Genomic DNA, 17,436 nt, shown 5'->3' on the forward strand with positions numbered 1-17,436 from the left:
TTATCTGTCTGAAGGAGGTGCCGTCCTGGCGCTGCGCAGGCCCTGCTTCTCTCCCCCTCAGTCTACCGGGGACGACGCATAAAGACCGCCATGCTCAGAGGAGGACAGTCAGGTGTAGGGGTGGTCCCTCAGGGACTCCAGACATACATAGATATTTCTCTTTCATTGTGAAGCAGCAGGATATGGTACCCTCATTCTAGGACTATTTAGTTCTTTTAATAACCAAGTACAGCAGAAAGAAGATATAATTTTAAAACAGTATATCAAATGGCCTTTCCTGAACAGCTTCAAGATTTAGGAATGCGGGATATATAGAAAGCAGGATGGGGTAGTAAAGTGATTAGAGAGGCCTGGGTTCAAATCCCACCTCCACCACTGTACAGCCTCTTTAAACTTCAGTTTCTTTTCTAAAATGGGAAAAATAAGACTAGCCTTATAGAAACCGGATTATCGTTAATGTACGTCAGGTAACCAACAAACTAGCTGATCCATAGTGCGCACACATTCAACAGCTATTCTATGCCAGGCCCTTCCCTGGGCATCTGAATGCACAACTGTGAGCAAAATAGATACAGTCCCTGCATTCAAGAAGCCAGTAGGCCTGGTGTGGATCCACATTGCATGAGACTGAGACTTTTACAACATGGGAGGATCCTCTTTAAGAAAAGAAATACAGGCCAGCTGTGGTGGCTCATGCCGGTAATCCTAGCAGTCTGGGAGGATAGCTTGAGCTCAAGAGTTTGAGACCAGCCTGAGCAAGAGCAGGACCCCATCTCTACAAAAAATAGAAAAATTTAGCTGAGTGTCATGGTGCACGCCTGTAGTCCCAGCTACTCAGGAGGCTGAGGCAGGAGGATCACCTGAGCCCAAGAGTTTGAGGTTGCAGTGAGCTGTGATGATGCCACTGCACTCTACCAGAGCAACAGAGTAAGACTCTGTCTCAAAAAAAAAAAAAAGTGGTATGTCTTGTTTTCATTATTGTAATAACTATCTTTTAATTTCCATGATGGCTTCTATATTCACTATCTTTAACTCATTATTCCTAAATCCCGAGGAAAGACTTCAAGTCACCAACCCAGACCATTTTAGCTTCAGTTATACTATGAGATATGGTCCTTTTGCATAAAATAATTATTAAATACTATCAGGATCACTATTGTAATATAATTTAGCAACAGAAAGCTTAAAATATCATTCTACATTCTACAAGATGACAGGCAAATGTTCTCCTCAGGCAAGGAGAACTTCAGTAGAGTATTAATCCACTAATATTGATTTCTCTGAACTTCTACTATGGGGAGGGAAACCCACAAACGCTTCATTTAATCAAATTTTGAACTTTATTCTAGACCTTTTTCCTTTTGTGTTGCCAGGTTTAGATTCTGGTTCAGCCATTACTTTAATTTAGTAATAGAATTGAAATTATAATTCTATAATAACAGGATGCCTGTTTTGAAGGAACAGATATGTTTGAGTTTACTTTTTACATAATTCCCACAGGAAAATCCGGAAACAATACAAACTGAGAAAATTAACAATTCGTTAGAATAATTTGAAAATATAATAATTGAAAAGAAGATAGAAGGAAAATTCATTAAAATTTAATTACTGATTTATTTCAACTATAGAAAACATGAACTTGGACCGTTAAAAATAGGATGGTAGGGAGGGTGCAATGGCTCACGCCTGTAATCCTAGCACTTTGGAAGGCCTAGGCAGGACGATCATTTGAGGTCAGAAGTTCGAGACCAGCCTGAGCAAGGGTGAGATTCCATCTCTACAAAAAATAGAAAAATTAGCCAGGCATGGTGACGCATGCCTGTAGTCCCAGCTACTCAGGAGGCTGAGGCGGGAGAATTGTTTCAGCCCAGGGATTTGAGGTTGCAGTGAGTTATGATGAGGCCATTGCACTCCAGCCTGGGCAACAGAGAGAGACCCTGTCTCAAAAAAAAAAAAAAGATAGTAAATATTTTTTTATGAAAGGTGGTAAATTTTGTTAGTATTTAAATTCAATAATAAAGATAAAATATTGTTTCCAAAAGAGTTTCAAGATTGTCAAAAACTTTAAAGAATAACTGTCACATAATATATTTTCAGGAATAATAGTCACATAATTTTTTAGCAATAAACAGTAAAGGTCACATGCGTTAGGCACCCAATAAATATTTGTAGAACGCAGGATAAATTAATGAATTTAAGAAACAATCTGGAAGAGCAGTATTTGTAGTTAGCATAAAACTTAATATAAAGTGCTGAGTAGATGAAAAATGAATCAAATTGAAATTAATCCCAGTCCAAAAGGACAATGAGTAAAACTCAATCAACTGCAAACAAGAAATGAGGAAAAACATTTAATTATATTTTTTCATTTATAGCTATGAAACTGGAGAGGCAAGGGCTTCGGAGCTATCTGCAGAACACTCTTCATGCCCACACAGACTTCCATCACGATTTTCCACAGCAAGTTATTTTCAGTTTGCTCTTTCGAAGTACTACTTCAAGTTTACATTTGTATTGTTTTCATAGGTCTTTGTATATGTCATTACCTCATTCGGTCTTTACAACAATACTCTAGGGTGTCTATTTTTAACTCAGTATAATGAAAGGAAAAACTGAGGCCTCTGAGAGGGAAATGATCTGTCCAAGACCATAGAGCTAATTCGTGGTAGAGCTAGCACTAGAGCCCCGGCCTCCTGTTTTAAAGACCAATAGTACCATGGAGGTGAGTAGCACCTCTCTATCATTCTCGAAGGCCATTTATCCCCCAAAGAAAACTATCATGTTTTGCAGCAGATGGTCAGAGAACACTCACAGCAATGGACAAAATGTGTGGAAAGCAATTTGGGAATATTTTTTTTTTTTTTTTTTTTTTGAGACAGAGTCTCACTTTGTTGCCCGGGCTAGAGTGAGTGCCGTGGCATCAGCCTAGCTCACAGCAACCTCAGACTCCTGGGCTTAAGCGATCCTCCTGCCTCAGCCTCCCGAGTAGCTGGGACTACAGGCATGAGCCACCATGCCCGGCTAATTTTTTTTTTGTATATATATTTTTAGTTGGCCAGATAATTTCTTTCTATTTTTTTAGTAGAGACGGGGTCTCACTCTTGCTCAGGCTGGTCTCGAACTCCTGACCTTGAGCGATCCACCCGCCTCGGCCTCCCAGAGCTAGGATTACAGGCGTGAGCCACCGCGCCCGGCCAATTTGGGAATATTTAAAACAATTTTAAAAATAGGCAGTTCATTCCTGGGATTAATGAACAGAAATAATTCAAATAGATTCAAAACTATATGCCCAAAGTTAATTATTGCAACATTATTTATCACAGGAAAAGAGAAAGAAGGAAAGAATGAAGAGAAACAAGGTAATTGCTATCAAAAGAGAGAGATGACTAAGTAAATCATGTTTCATCAAATTGGTAAATTGTTACACTGTTAACATAATTATGAAGACTAAACACAAGGTGGAAAAATGTTTAAAGTGATTTTAGCTGGGAAGTGTGTTGGAGAAGCCTGGAAGGAAACACAGAAATATGAAAACATTTTGTTACACATGTAGAATTTTTAAATAAATTTTCTTTAACAGTTTCTCTTTAATACTTTATTAAAAAGCTTTAATAACAGATACATTTACAGTTCACATGAAGATATTTCAGCCAAAGAAGACTAAAATCACGCACAAATTTGGAAATCTAACTTTTTAAAAATGATTGGGGTTCCTTAAATACATACATATGATGTGTTAGGTTTGTCCTTCTGTGCTCAGCCCATTCTTCCCACCAGCGTCCTGCCATGTCTTCCTGACCTCTAATCCCTTCTTCATCTCTGTTTCTGAAGTTGTGACTGCTATCTTATTTGCTTCTTGTCATCCACAGAATTTATCTGAGTCTGGACGTCTAGGGGCATCAAAGGGAGCTGCCACTTTAGACCGAAGGAGGGAACAGAATGACATATTAAGCCCCGGCTGTCTCTCAATGACATTAGGCGGTGATAGCTGGGCTCAAAAAGAACAGGCAGCTGACTTTCTCTTTAAGCAACCAAATCTAAAGAACAAAAGTTGAAGCTTCCCTTAAATCAATCATTCCAAAGGTGGCTGGCCTTGTACAAGATAGAGGCCGACCTTGGAAGGTCGCAGAATGGCTGTTGTGCAAGGTTGCAGGCCCAGGGTGCACTCCCCTGTGAACTCCATTTCAGTTTTCCCAGCAGATCTCCTTTATGTCAGCCAGAGAACACACATAGATGGATATCCCTGTTTCATCAAGGTTTATGTCAAACTCACTATCTTGGAACAAAACTTTTTACCTTGTTCCTTGGCAAACAGGATCAAGTTATAACCATAAGTGCTGTATGGAGAACCTCCCCCACATTCTCTACATGAGAATGAAGAGGCTGTCTTCAGCCCAGAGCACAGATAACCCTAGATACCTTGATAGCCTATGCAAATAGCAGCAAAGGTGAAAGAGACACCGTGGAACACGAAGGTCACCTTGGGGCCTAACGACATACGCACATATGTATGTCCAGAAAACTTGCTTGGAAAGGTATTGCAAAGACACAGGTCTGTTGTCTTCTAAACTCTACTGTTTCTCATTCAAATGCTGATATAACCAAGATTTTATCACAGCTTAGGTCATCTTTCATATATTATAGTTACCGAAATACACAATAGAACATCTATTTTGAAGAAACTCCCTCTCCCCTTGTTTTTCCCTGTTAGGACTGGTTAATTCCTATTAGGGCTTGGTTAATACATTTATACTGATTCCGTCTACTCTCCGTTCAGTGTCTGCACAAGCAAAAGCTAAATGTGCAAGGCAGCTAGTTTATGGCTCAAAATGTTATACATATTCAGTGCTTTCCAGTCTGTACATCAGAGGTGCACAGCAGCCCTGAAGGAGTGTGTCTTCTATGGACGAAAGCACTAAGGCTGCAGGGACTGACTGGAGAATAGAGCAGAGAATGAACGCCCTCTTTGAATCCTAGTGATGCATGACTGCATTAGGTTCGAATCGGAAAAAAAGGTGGGGGAAGCAATTCTCAAGACTTTCTGTTGTGATTCTAGCCCCAGAAAAGCCCAGAAAGAGCTGCTGAAATCATTTAAGACAGAGTCTGCCCCAGGCTCCCCTGTTACTCCTTTCAGAAGCTCAACCTCAGGTGGGAGACAAGGGAGGAGGCTACAGCCTAAACATTTCTCTGAGAGGAAAGCATTCTTAAGGATCCTTGAGAACATTTGGGTGCTAAATGGTTCCAGAATCTTCTGAAGACAATCAGATGTAAGAACAGATAGACAGAGGTAATACCTCAAGGCATCCATTCCCCCAGAAAATCTTTCAGCAAATGATTTAAATTAGCTTTTCTGTCCAGCATAGTGGCCTACCGTCTATAATCCTAGCACTCTGGAAAGCAGAGGTGGGAGGATAGATAACTTGAGGCCAGGAGTTCCAGACCAGCCTGGGCAAGTGTGAGATTCCCATCTCTATAAAAAACAGAAAACTTAGCCAGGCGTTGTGGCACTCGCCTGTAGTCCCAGCTCCTGGGGAGGCTGAGGCAGGAGGATCGCTGGAGCCCAGGAGTCTGAGGCTGCTGTGAGCGAGGCTGGCACCACGGCACTCTAGCCCGGGCGACAGAGGAAGACTCTCTCTCAAAAAAAAAAAAAAAAAAATCATACCCAAAGCAGGTGGCACCAGTTTTGGAATCCCCACCCCTTACATCAATGCCTGCTTTCCCCACCCTAACGGGGTTCATGGAACATTTCCAGTGTCCACAGATCTATCAAGTTTGAATCCACTGTTCAAATCGATTGGTTTTGACCTACAAAAAGGCAGTTTCAGATAGTTCATCCTGATGTTAAGACATCTCCAGCGAGCAGGAGGAAAGCTAAGGAACAAAACTGAAAGCAGATTCCGTGGGGCAAAAATAATAAACACGCAGAGAGAGAGTGAAGCGCTGGAGGGGCCGGAGCGCAGACGCAGGCGCGCGCGCGGGGAAGATAGCGGCGCCGCGCGGGGGGGAAGATGGCGGGCGCGCGCGGGGGGGGGAAGATGGCGGGCGCGCGCGGGGGGAGATGGCGGGCGCGCGCGGGGGGGGGGAAGATGGCGGGCGCGCGCGGGGGGGAGATGGCGGGCGCGCGCGGGGGGGAAGATGGCGGGCGCGCGCGGGGGGGGGGCATGATGGCGGGCGCGCGCGGGGGGGGGCATGATGGCGGGCGCGCGCGGGGGGGGGAAGATGGCGGGCGCGCGGGCGCGGGGAAGATGGCGGGCGCGCGCGGGGGGAAGATGGCGGGCGCGGCAGGGCCCGGCGTTTGCGTGGCCGCGGCGCTTCGCTGGAGCCCTTGGCGCCTTGCTCCTCCCTTAGCTATGGCTCCTGACTCCCGGCCGGACCATGTCTTCTGGCTTTTAGTTATTTTTTTATCTAACGCCTTACTTTACTCAGCTTTGTGTACTTCCCTGGCACACGTTGCAGCCGCAGTCTCGCAGGGAAGAGCTTCCCGGGGCCGAGCTCCTGGGCCACGCGCCGCAGCCCCGGGCGCGGGCAGCCCGGCGTGGAGCGGGGCTCGGCGGGAAACGGAAACGCCGGGAGGAGCGCTAATAAGGTGCTACCTAGTGCATATATACGTAAGCTCCGAATCTGACAGCGACCTAACAAAGGGTGTCATTGTCATTAACTCCGTTCTGCAGCTGAGGATACAAGATTTTAGAAAGGTTAAGTAGCTTGCCTGAGGCTACAGAGTGAGCACCTGAACCTCAAGCCCAGGTGTGCTGACCCCAAAACTCACATTCTTTCCTTGGTTTTCCACTTTGGGCAGTGCCTGCCACAATTTTATAATAATAGTAATCATAGCGAAGATTTATAGAGCTTACTCTGTTCCTGGCGCTGTTCTAAAGCTGTTTATGTACGTTAATTCATTCAGTCCTCATGACAAACCCTAGGAGGTGGGCTCTGTTATCCATTTACAGGATGCGGAGCCTGCATTGTCCTGGACTTCTAAATTAGGAACAAAGGGAGATTCTGTAGAACAGTGAATGATCACTGCTCTGTGTCTTTTTATATAGAGGAGGCAACCGTATAACCTACATGGTATCTCACCTGCACCCTGCTCCAAGAGGGCCCAGGAAGGGAGTCAAACAGAGAAGTAAGATAGAGCCTGGACCCGGGTTCTCTGCGGGCCCCTCAGCCCTCCTGTAGCCTCAGTTTTAGGTTGGAAGCCCTGGAGGTGCAGAGAGCAGATGGGGAGGCCATCAGGGCTCCCTGGAAACTTCCCCCTGCACCACCCTAAGCAGCACTAATTTTGTCCATGAAAAGCCCTTTTACCAGCCACAAACAACCATTGTGAGCAAGGACAATAAAGATCAATAATATTTTCTTCTTTTTAGGCTCATTCAAAAGTTTGGCATAACTATAACATAAATTTCCGCCCACATCAGAAGGGTTGGTTATCGATCACATTGGGATCCCATTGGATTGAGCCAAACAGATCAGAAAACATGATGGATATAGTCAAGTGCCAACAATCCATGGTTTCTGTGCTTGGCTGGTTTGCCCACCCCATCCATGGGGATGGCGACTATCCAGAGGAAATGAAGAAGAAGCTGCTCTCCATCTTACCCCTTTTCTCTGAAGCAGAGAAGAGTGAAGTGAGAGGCACAGCTGACTTCTTTGCCTTCTCCTTTGGTCCTAACAATTTCAAGCCCCTAAACACCATGGCTAAAATGGGGCAAAATGTGTCACTCAATTTAAGAGAAGTGCTGAACTGGATTAAACTGGAATATGACAACCCTCGAATCTTGATTGCTGAGAATGGCTGGTTCACAGACAGTCATGTGAAAACGGAAGATACCACAGCCATCTATATGATGAAGAATTTCCTCAACCAGGTGCTTCAAGGTTGGTTGCACATTACGTCAAGTTTTGAAAAACAATTTTTGAATACTTATAGGATATTTAAAGTCACCTTGGAATATATGATTATTATTGTTGGGCTTTCGTATTGTCCAATATTGACATAAAAAACTTTTTTTTATGTTACTCCCATGTCCTTTTAAAAATAAGTTTGAGAACAAAATAATTTCAGACTAAAGAGCTACATTCTTAATTGGCAAGATGTTTCATTCTTTCAGTGTTAAAAGAGATATGTTTAAAGTTTCCTAACAGTAGTATTTTATTCTAAGATGCTGAATGCTCTTGAAATTGTGATCCTTATGTTCTATGACATGACTGATCCATCAAAAGGTCTGAAGACAAAGCTGAGTCATTTCCATGGCTCCTGGAGATTTCTTCTGGCCCCTGCTTACCCCTCATTCCTTTTCCATTACTCAAGTAGTGACATCTACAGTGGCTGATAGAAATGATGGAGCCAAAGACAAGCTCAGGTTGTGTTCCTTACAGAGTTGGGCTCCATTTCACTCAAATAAAAGGAATTCTCTGTGGACCTTACTAAAACTCTGCAGCTCTCTTTAGAAGGCACGAGCCCGGAGGAAAATCCCAGGATCTGTAGAACAGAGTCTTCAGGGATTATCCTCAGGGAGAGCAGGACCCTGCTGCCCCAAGTTGCAGGGAGGAGCAACATGGAATGGAGCCAGGCCCAACCATGGGCCACATGCACATGGGGGCCAGCGTAGAGGACAGTGCCTATAGGGCTGGGGTCAAATGTCATGCATGTGGGCAGAGGGGGTGCCTATTCCCCAGATGTTACCATTACATTGTCCTCAGGATCCAACACCAGCAAGGGACTAGAAATAGGGCCTTCTTGGAATCTTTTTGGCATGGATTTTTCTACCTTTTAGGAAAAGAATGTCAGTGATAAAACCCCAAAAAATGGGCCGGGCTCGGCAGCTCACTCCTGTAATCCTGCACTTTGAGAGCCCAAGGGGGGAAGATTGCTTGAGCGCAGGAGTTTGAGACCAGCCTTAGCAAGAGGGAGACCCCATCTCTACTAAAAATAGAAAGAAATTACCCGGGTGTGCTAGCACATGCCTGTAGTCCCAGCTACTTGAGAGGCTGAGGCAGGAGGATGGCTTGAGCGCAGGAGTTTGAGGTTGCTGTGAGCTAGGCTAACACCACGGCACTCAGGGCAACAGAGTGAGACTCTGTCTCAATAAAAATAAATAAATAAAAGTAAATGTAAAAAAAATTTAGAACCCAAAAATGCAGAGATGAGGCATTTCTATGAGAGAAATGAATGCTTTTAATAAAAGAAAGATGATTCAGGGCTGATTTGGGTATTTGTTGTTTTGACTGCTGCTGTTAATTTTCATATTTCATTTTTACCCAATTCCTAGAAGTTACTGAACCAGAGTTTTCAAGCTAGAAATGTCCTTGGAGATGTCTTTTCCAATCCTTTCTGTTTACAAATGAAGAAGCTGAGGCCAGGAAACCTGCCCAGGAGCACCCTCCCAGCAGCACAGCAGGATGAGGCCCTGGGCCCTCTGCCCCTCAGCCATGCTGGCTCCCGTTTGCTTTCATCACTTTGCCTCCTTACATCCACATTCACTGCTGGCAATTCTAACAGCGGTTTTTTCAGTCCCAGAAGAATAGTTTCATAGAGTGGATAACTTGTCCACAGACAAGAACCAACCCAAACTGGAAATGAGAAACTCTTGGTCACGAGCAGACATCTGCATTGATCCCAAAGGGTTCTGGAAATTGCCATGCCCCCTGACACAGATTTGCACACTAAGTCTCAGAAATATTTCTAATTTGATCCTTTAACTGTGTCATTCACTTGTTTCGAGGGCAGGGGGTACCATTCTGGGTGAAAATAACTGCCCTTTTCAAGTATAAACATTAGTTTTCTATTTGATGTAACGGGCCTGCAAATTAGGAAAAAGGTTGGTTTCACAATATACTGTCCCCTGGCACATTGTTAGTGAGACTATAAACATGAACTAGACTGTTTAGGCCTCTGAACACCTCTGCTTTCTTTTCTCTGTGTAGCAATGAGGTTGGATGAAATCCAAGTGTTTGGTTATACTGCCTGGTCTCTCCTGGATGGCTTTGAATGGCAGGATGCTTACACTACCCGCCGAGGATTATTTTATGTGGATTGTAATAGCAAACAGAAAGAAAGGATACCCAAGTCTTCGGCACATTACTATAAACAGATCATACGAGAAAATGGTTTTACTTTAAAAGAGTCCACGCCAGATGTGCAGGGCCAGTTTCCCTGTGACTTCTCCTGGGGAATCACCGAAGCTGTTCTTAAGGTAAGTGGCTATTTCCAAATTAACCATAGACTGGGGCAAAGAGCACGCAATATTTTATTTCATGTATTTAATGACAGCTAAAAGATAGTCATCGGAGGGTATAAAATACCATGATTATTGGAAGGTTATGAAGGAGAGTTGGGGAAAGAGAAGGGAGAAGAAGGGTGATGAATGCTTGCTGAGAGCTTTTTACGGCCAGAACTCACACTTGGTGGTGGAGGTGGGGAAGTGAAGAAGCTGCCCTCCAGGCGCACACAGTCTAGAGGGAATCGATAGTCTTTCTGGGTGAGGCATTTGTTAGTAGTGTCAAAATTATATGGAAAATCATTTTAGATTGTTTTGCTTGTCAAAAGCAAATTATTAGCAGCACTTTGATTCTTTTTATTTAATAGAGTTGGATAATTTGCCTCATGAGGTCTCTATATCCCAGTAGAGCCTCCACACACGTCCCACTCCTCACCTTCTTCAGGTGTTTCCTCAACTGTCACCTTCTCAGTAAGGCTTCCCCTCACTCCAACAATCCTAACCTGTCCCTGTCCCCTCTCCTCCGCCTTTCCTGCTTTGTCTTTCTGTGGAGCACTCAGCACCACCTAACATACTAAGTACTTTCCACAGGTTCCGTATATATCACCTCTGTCCCCCAGCTAGAATGCATGAGGACATAGATGTTGCCGGCTTTGATGCCTGATGCATGCCTCACTAGAGCAGTGCCAGGCACATGGCAGGTGCTCAGGTAAGTGAATGAGATCACCTTTTAGAGCCAGGTGAGACCCTAGAGCATGCCCATTCCAAATCCTTCATTTTTACAGGGGATGAAAGTGAGACCTGTCAACTTGCCCAAGGTAACACAAGCACTGGCAGAACTGTTAACAGGCAGTCTTTAAGCCTCCAGATGCACAGTGCTCTTTCCAAAATCATAATGACAACTATTTTTAAAGCCTTTAGTTTGTACCAAGAATTTTCTCTGCTTAATCTTAAAACCCCCATTTTACAAGCAAGGAAACTGAGGTTGAGGGAGGTTATGTAACTTGCCCAGGTCACCTAGGTCTGTCGCCTGACCACTGTGCTGTAGACCTCAGGATGCCACACTATTGCCTGTATTCTAGTAGTATATGGAAAGACAACAAGATATATATAAGAGATGAGATGGACAAACTGTGATTGGGCAAAGTTCACAGGTTATGAATCTCAATCCCTGTGGATATTTAAATAAAATTTTAGTTAAAGCTCAGGGTTATAAAAAGGGGAAAGATACCAAGAGCAGAATAAACACAGTGACTCATCTTCAACTTGTGGCCCCTTTACAGCCACCTACTTATCCAGTTCCTTCCTCTTCCTCCACATGGCAGAGGCAGGCCATCTTCTCCCAGCCACTTCAAGTAGATTTATAGTTATCCAAATTCCAGCAAAGAATGATCCTGAGAGACATGAGTTTCTTCTCCCACCTATATGGGAGACCCAACCTGTTCCCCAGTGATTAACACTGTGAATGTCTGCCCCTCCTACTTTTAGGAGCAACAATTGATCAGGTGGGTCAGAGAAAAGCAATTCTGTGATCTATCAAGTCTGGGTTTCATGCTCACCCTTGGAGCCCAGCAAAGAGTCAGCTTCTCATGAACCACTTGGACTATTAATGAAGATGAATGATTTGCCAAGAAAAATTAGCCAAAGGATGTATGAATAGATGCTGTGTGGGCAGGAAACTAGATGTCCTCTATAGGGAGACTTACAAAATGAAAGCAATACTTGAAAAATATTATTATGCCTACTCCCACACATTCCTATCTTATTTTCCCCTAGTCCGTTAGCATTCTTTTCTCCTCCAACATTTTATTTTGAAAAATTTCAAACTTGTACAATAGAAACACATATTCTCTTTATCGAGACCGACCAATTATTACCATGCTGCCACAATTCTTTTATCTCTGCTTCTCTCTCTCTTATGAACCATTGATAAACTGCATACATCATTACACTCCACTCCAAAATATTTCAGCATGTATCTCCTAAGAACAAAACATCTTATGATTCCCAGAAAATTTAACCTTGATTCAATATCATCTAACATACAATCCACATTCAATTTTTCCTAAATGTTCCAAAAATGTCTTTTATACATTAAAACAATTTTTTGATTAAGAATGCAAACAAAGATCACATGTTGGTTGTGGTGTGTCTTTAGCCTTCTTTAATTGAGAGCAATCTCTTCAAACTCATGGTATTGACCCTTTTGAAGAGGCCAGGCCAGTTGATTGTAGAATGTCTCACGTTCTGGATTTCTCTGATTGTTTCTTTATTAGCTTCAGTTAATCACTTAAATATTCAGTTAACTTTCTCTTCTAGAAGGAATACTACATAGATTTATTTCTCAACGCATCACATGAGGAGGTACACATCAGTAATTTGTTTCATTACTGAAGACAATGTGGTTGGTTGAAGTAGTATCACCAGATTTCTTGGTTCAGGGTGGCATTTGCCAGATATTTTAATTAAGTTGTAACTTTTCCATTTTTAATTAAAAAGTAATCCGATGATGATACCTTGAGAGTCTATGAATATCCTCTTCCCCAACAACATTTCACCTGATGGTCTTAACATTTCTTCATGAACCTTGCCTTAATTATTACTTTATTTTTTTTTTATAGTTATCTGAATTCCCAGCAAAGAATGATCCTGAGAGATGAGTTTCTTCTCCCACCTGTATGGGAGACCCAACCTGTTCCCCAGTGATTAACACTGTGGGGTGTTAATCTGTTAACAGTCTCACTCTGTTGCCCAGGCTAGAGTGCTGTGGCATCAGCCTAGCTCACAGCAACCTCAGACTCCTGGACTCAAGCAATCCTCCTGCCTCAGCCTCCCGAGTAGCTGGGACTACAGGCACATGCCACCATGCCCGGCTAATTTTTTCGGTGTGTTTTTAGTTATCCAGCTAATTTCTGTCTATTTTTTTAGTAGAGATGGGGTCTCGCTCTTGCTCAGGCTGGTCTCGAACTCCTGAGCTTAAACGATCCTCCCGCTCGGCCTCCCAAAGTGCGAGGATAATAGGTGTGAGCCACCGTGCCCAGCCTAGCTGGATTCTTTTAAGTTCAATGCTTTACAATTCATTATTATCATTATGACATTAATCCTTTTGATGCTCAAATTGTCCTCAAATTGAGCCAATGGGACCTCTCCAAGCTGCTACCATGTGTTTTTGACAGTTCTCTTTCAGATTTTAAGCACTTCCTTATCCTCTGGCATAATATGCCACTGCCTCACTTCATTCTTTTCCTGCCCTAGATCTGGAAAAAGCCATTTCTCCAAGGAGCCTGGGATCCTTTTAGTGGAGAGTAGGGTTTTAGAAACAAGCTCTGAGAGCTAGGGTTGGGATTGGTGTACATCATCTTTAATTAATCTCTTAGCAGATTAATCATACACACTTGCTGTCTAAAACTAATGCTTTCTGGAGGTTTTAAAAAATAATTTTTTATTGATACATAGCAGATATACATATTTTCAGGATACATGTGATAATTCAATATATTCATATAGTCAAGTCAGAGTAATAGCGATATCCATCACCTTAAATATTTATCTTTTCTTTATGCTAGGAACATTTGGATTATTCTCTTTTAACTATTTTGAAATGTACAATAGATTAATGTTAACTGTAGTTACTCTGCTGATCTATCCAACACCAGGTCCTCTTTCTTCTAACTGTAGCTTTCTGGAGGTTTTTAAAAGTAAGACAGATTTTTATTTGATCTTGCCTTGCCGCATGGCAAGATTGCCTTTTGTAAACACCCTTTCAATATCATGGTGTTCTGAGTTTTTGAAACACTGACACTGGCCATCTAGGCTAGGAGGATTTTACTCAAATAATTAATTATATACAGATTTAACTTCATGCTCACATGATCAATGTTCTCTCAGTTTAATGTTCTAGATAACTGGTTGGCAGATGGCAAGTGGGCAGTGATATGGCTTTGTAATTAGACTATGAAAGATGACACATGAGAAAACAATTAGAGGGAAAATATTGACCCAAGGTTAATTATCATTTCTTTTTCCTGGTGCATTTAAATTCAGTCATGAGAAGAAAAAGTCCCTTAAAACAAGTACAGAGCTTTCGGTTTCCCTTAGTAATCTTGAATTTGGAAATGTTTTTATTAAGCCAAAGGACTTTTAGTTTAGACTCAGTGGCCTAGCAGGCAGTTAGTTATTGCAACCAGGGAAAACAATCCGAGCCATGACTACATTATGTTTGCATAGTGCTTTCAAGTTGCCAGAGCACTTTCCCAGAGTCACTGAGTCCTCACAACACACCTGTGGGGTAGGTGAGATTGCTCCATCACTATACAGTTGCCAAGCCTGCGTTTCAAAGGGCCAGAACTAGAACTGGAGTCCAGGGCTCTCTCCTTGGTGGAGAGGCAGGAAATGAGATACTATCAGATTCAAGAGTCAACCTTGGGAGTCCCTGGAAGTATTTTATGGTCTTTTCCACTCATAATCCAAGTGCCTGGCATAGAGAAAGTGTCTAGTATTCTCCTGTTGGATGAATAAATGCTTTGTTCTCACAGGCACATGGGTGGGAGAGACAGAACGGATGCAAATGTGTTGGAAGAGTTAGAGAGTTGCATTCAGTGAATGCAGGAGTCATTGCCTACCCTATCCCACTGGCCTTTCTTAGGAATTGTGTCTGGGGTCAACCAGCCTCCTCCAACCCCAAGTGCTGATCTCAGTGAAAGTCTCTACAGTTGGAATTGCAAGTTTGTCTTCAGTTTATGGCAGGGTTTAGCATACATCTGACATAATTGCTTTTAACTGAGGGTACCAAGCCAATTTCCTAATGCATTTGAACAGGTATCGTGTGAAACCCCACCATGTAACCTGGGTTTTTAGGTCAAATGAACTTGAAAACAGCTTCTCTGTTTTATTAAACAACTTGTTTTCCAAGCCAAGCCCTGGGTGTGGTTTCTTCCCTATGTTTTCTGGTCTCCCTGGGAAATTTCAAGGGCTGGAAAGGAGAATATCCCACCAGGCCTTTTCTCTGACTGCACCGGTCCTTAGGAAGGAAGGGCATATGCATCGTTTACTTTCCTTTGGTCAGTGAGGGGCGGAACAAGACCGGGCCCGTCTTCCTGTCAGACCGCGCACCGAGACCCTGTGTCTGCCAGCCCGCCTTACCTCACTCAGCGTGCTTGTTCCCCACAGCCCGAGGCTGCGGCTTCCTCCCCGCAGTTCAGCGACCCTCACCTGTATGTGTGGAACGCCACCGGCAACAGACTGCTGCACCGAGTGGAGGGGGTGAGGCTGAAAACACGCCCGCCTCAATGCACAGATTTTGTCAGCATCAAAAAACAGCTTGAGATGCTGGCAAGAATGAAAGTCACGCACTACCGGTTTGCCCTGGACTGGGCCTCAGTCCTTCCCGCCGGCGACCTGTCTACCGTGAACCGACAGGCTCTGCGGTACTACCGGTGCGTGGCCAGCGAGGGGCTGAAGCTCCGCATCGCCCCGATGGTCACGCTGTACTACCCGACCCTCGCGCACCTGGGCCTGCCCGCGCCGCTGCTGCGCGGCGGGGGCTGGCTGAACCCCTCGACGGCCCAGGCCTTCCGGGCCTACGCCGGGCTGTGCTTCCGAGAGCTGGGCGACTTGGTGAAGCTCTGGATCACCATCAACGAGCCCAACCGGCTGAGCGACGTCTACAACCGCACCGGTAACGACACCTACCGGGCAGCGCACAACCTGCTGATCGCCCACGCGCTGGCCTGGCAGCTGTACGACCGGCAGTACCGGCCGTCCCAGCGCGGGGCCGTGTCGCTGTCCCTGCACTCGGACTGGGCGGAACCCGCCAACCCCTACGCCGACTCGCACCGGCGGGCGGCCGAGCGCTTCCTGCAGTTCGAGATCGCCTGGTTCGCGGAGCCGCTGTTCAAGAGCGGGGACTACCCGCCCGCCATGCGGGAGTACATCGCCGCCAAGCGCCGGCGCGGGCTCTCCAGCTCCGCGCTGCCCCGCTTCTCCGAGGCCGAGCGCAGGCTGGTCCGGGGCGCCGCCGACTTCTGCGCCCTGAACCACTTCACCACCAGGTTCGTGATGCACGAGCAGCAGAGCGGCAGCCGCTACGACTCGGACAGGGACATCCAGTTTCTGCAGGACATCACCCGCCTGAGCTCCCCCACCCGCCTGGCCGTGATACCCTGGGGAGAGCGCAAGCTGCTGAGGTGGATCCGGAAGAACTACGGCGACGTGGACGTGTACATCACCGCCAACGGCATCGACGACCAGTCTCTAGTAAATGACCAGCTCCGAAAATACTACGTGGAGAAGTACGTTCAGGAGGCTCTGAAAGGTGAGGTTCGGAGGCCACCCAGATACACTGAAGGGTGAGACTCACGTTAATTGATAGGAACAAAAGAATGAGTGGAGAACGCTCATCAGTGCCAGCGTCAGATTTTTGGATTTTGACCTGAAAAATGGACCACTGGGTTTTTGAATTATGTTTAATCATAAAAGTAGCACAAGCTCATTATGGAAAAATTGACAAGCATTTTTATAAAATCACCTTAAGAGGCCAGGAACCGTGGCTCACGCCTGTAATGCCTGCAGTTTGGGAGGCCAAGGTGGGAAGATCACTCGAGGCCAGGAGTTTGAGACCAGCCTGACCCCCATCTCTACAAAAAAATAAAAAATTAGCCAGGTGCTCATCTATGGTCCTAGCTGCTTGGGAGGTTGAGCCAAGGAGTTCGAAATTGGTGAGCTATGAGTCCTGCCACTGCACTCTAACCTGGGTGAGAGCAAGACCGTCTCTTAAAAATAATTAAAATAACTAACATCACCTGAAATGTCGCTTCCCAAGACAAGCACTGTCAGTATTTTGTATCACTTGCTTCCAGCATGCTTGCTAGGCATTTTTAATACAATCAAGCTCATGCTATAATAGCCTTGTATCGAGCTTTTAAAAATGTGTCCCTTATCATTAACAATTCCTTATAAACATTTTAATGGATGCTTAATATTCCACCACATGGACATATCTTCATGTACTTAACCATCCCTCTAATGTTTGATATTTAGGTTTTTAAGTTTTTGCTACTAAAAAATAGGTATCTTTGTACAGAAATCTTTGTCCTCATTTCTGATCTCTGTAGGATCAGTTGCCCAATATGGCATCATGGGGTCAAGGGTTTTTACTTTTTTCAGAGACAAGGTCTGTCACCCATGCTGGAGAGCAGTGTTGCAATCACAGCTCACT

General features: G+C 44.5%; 1 protein-coding gene across 1 annotated transcript in view; it reads left to right on the forward strand.

The window, feature by feature from the left end:
- KLB (klotho beta) overlaps window positions 1–17,436 on the forward strand; it is a 30,990-nt gene that overhangs the window by 11,074 nt on the left and 2,480 nt on the right. Inside the window, exons 2-4 of the mRNA XM_045550543.1 lie at window positions 7,368–7,878; window positions 9,928–10,196; window positions 15,390–16,533. Coding sequence (XP_045406499.1) covers window positions 7,368–7,878; window positions 9,928–10,196; window positions 15,390–16,533 — 1,924 coding nt within the window. The remainder of the gene's footprint in view (window positions 1–7,367; window positions 7,879–9,927; window positions 10,197–15,389; window positions 16,534–17,436) is intronic.

This window comes from Lemur catta, chromosome 4, assembly GCF_020740605.2.
Source record: "Lemur catta isolate mLemCat1 chromosome 4, mLemCat1.pri, whole genome shotgun sequence".
NCBI lineage: Eukaryota > Metazoa > Chordata > Mammalia > Primates > Lemuridae > Lemur > Lemur catta.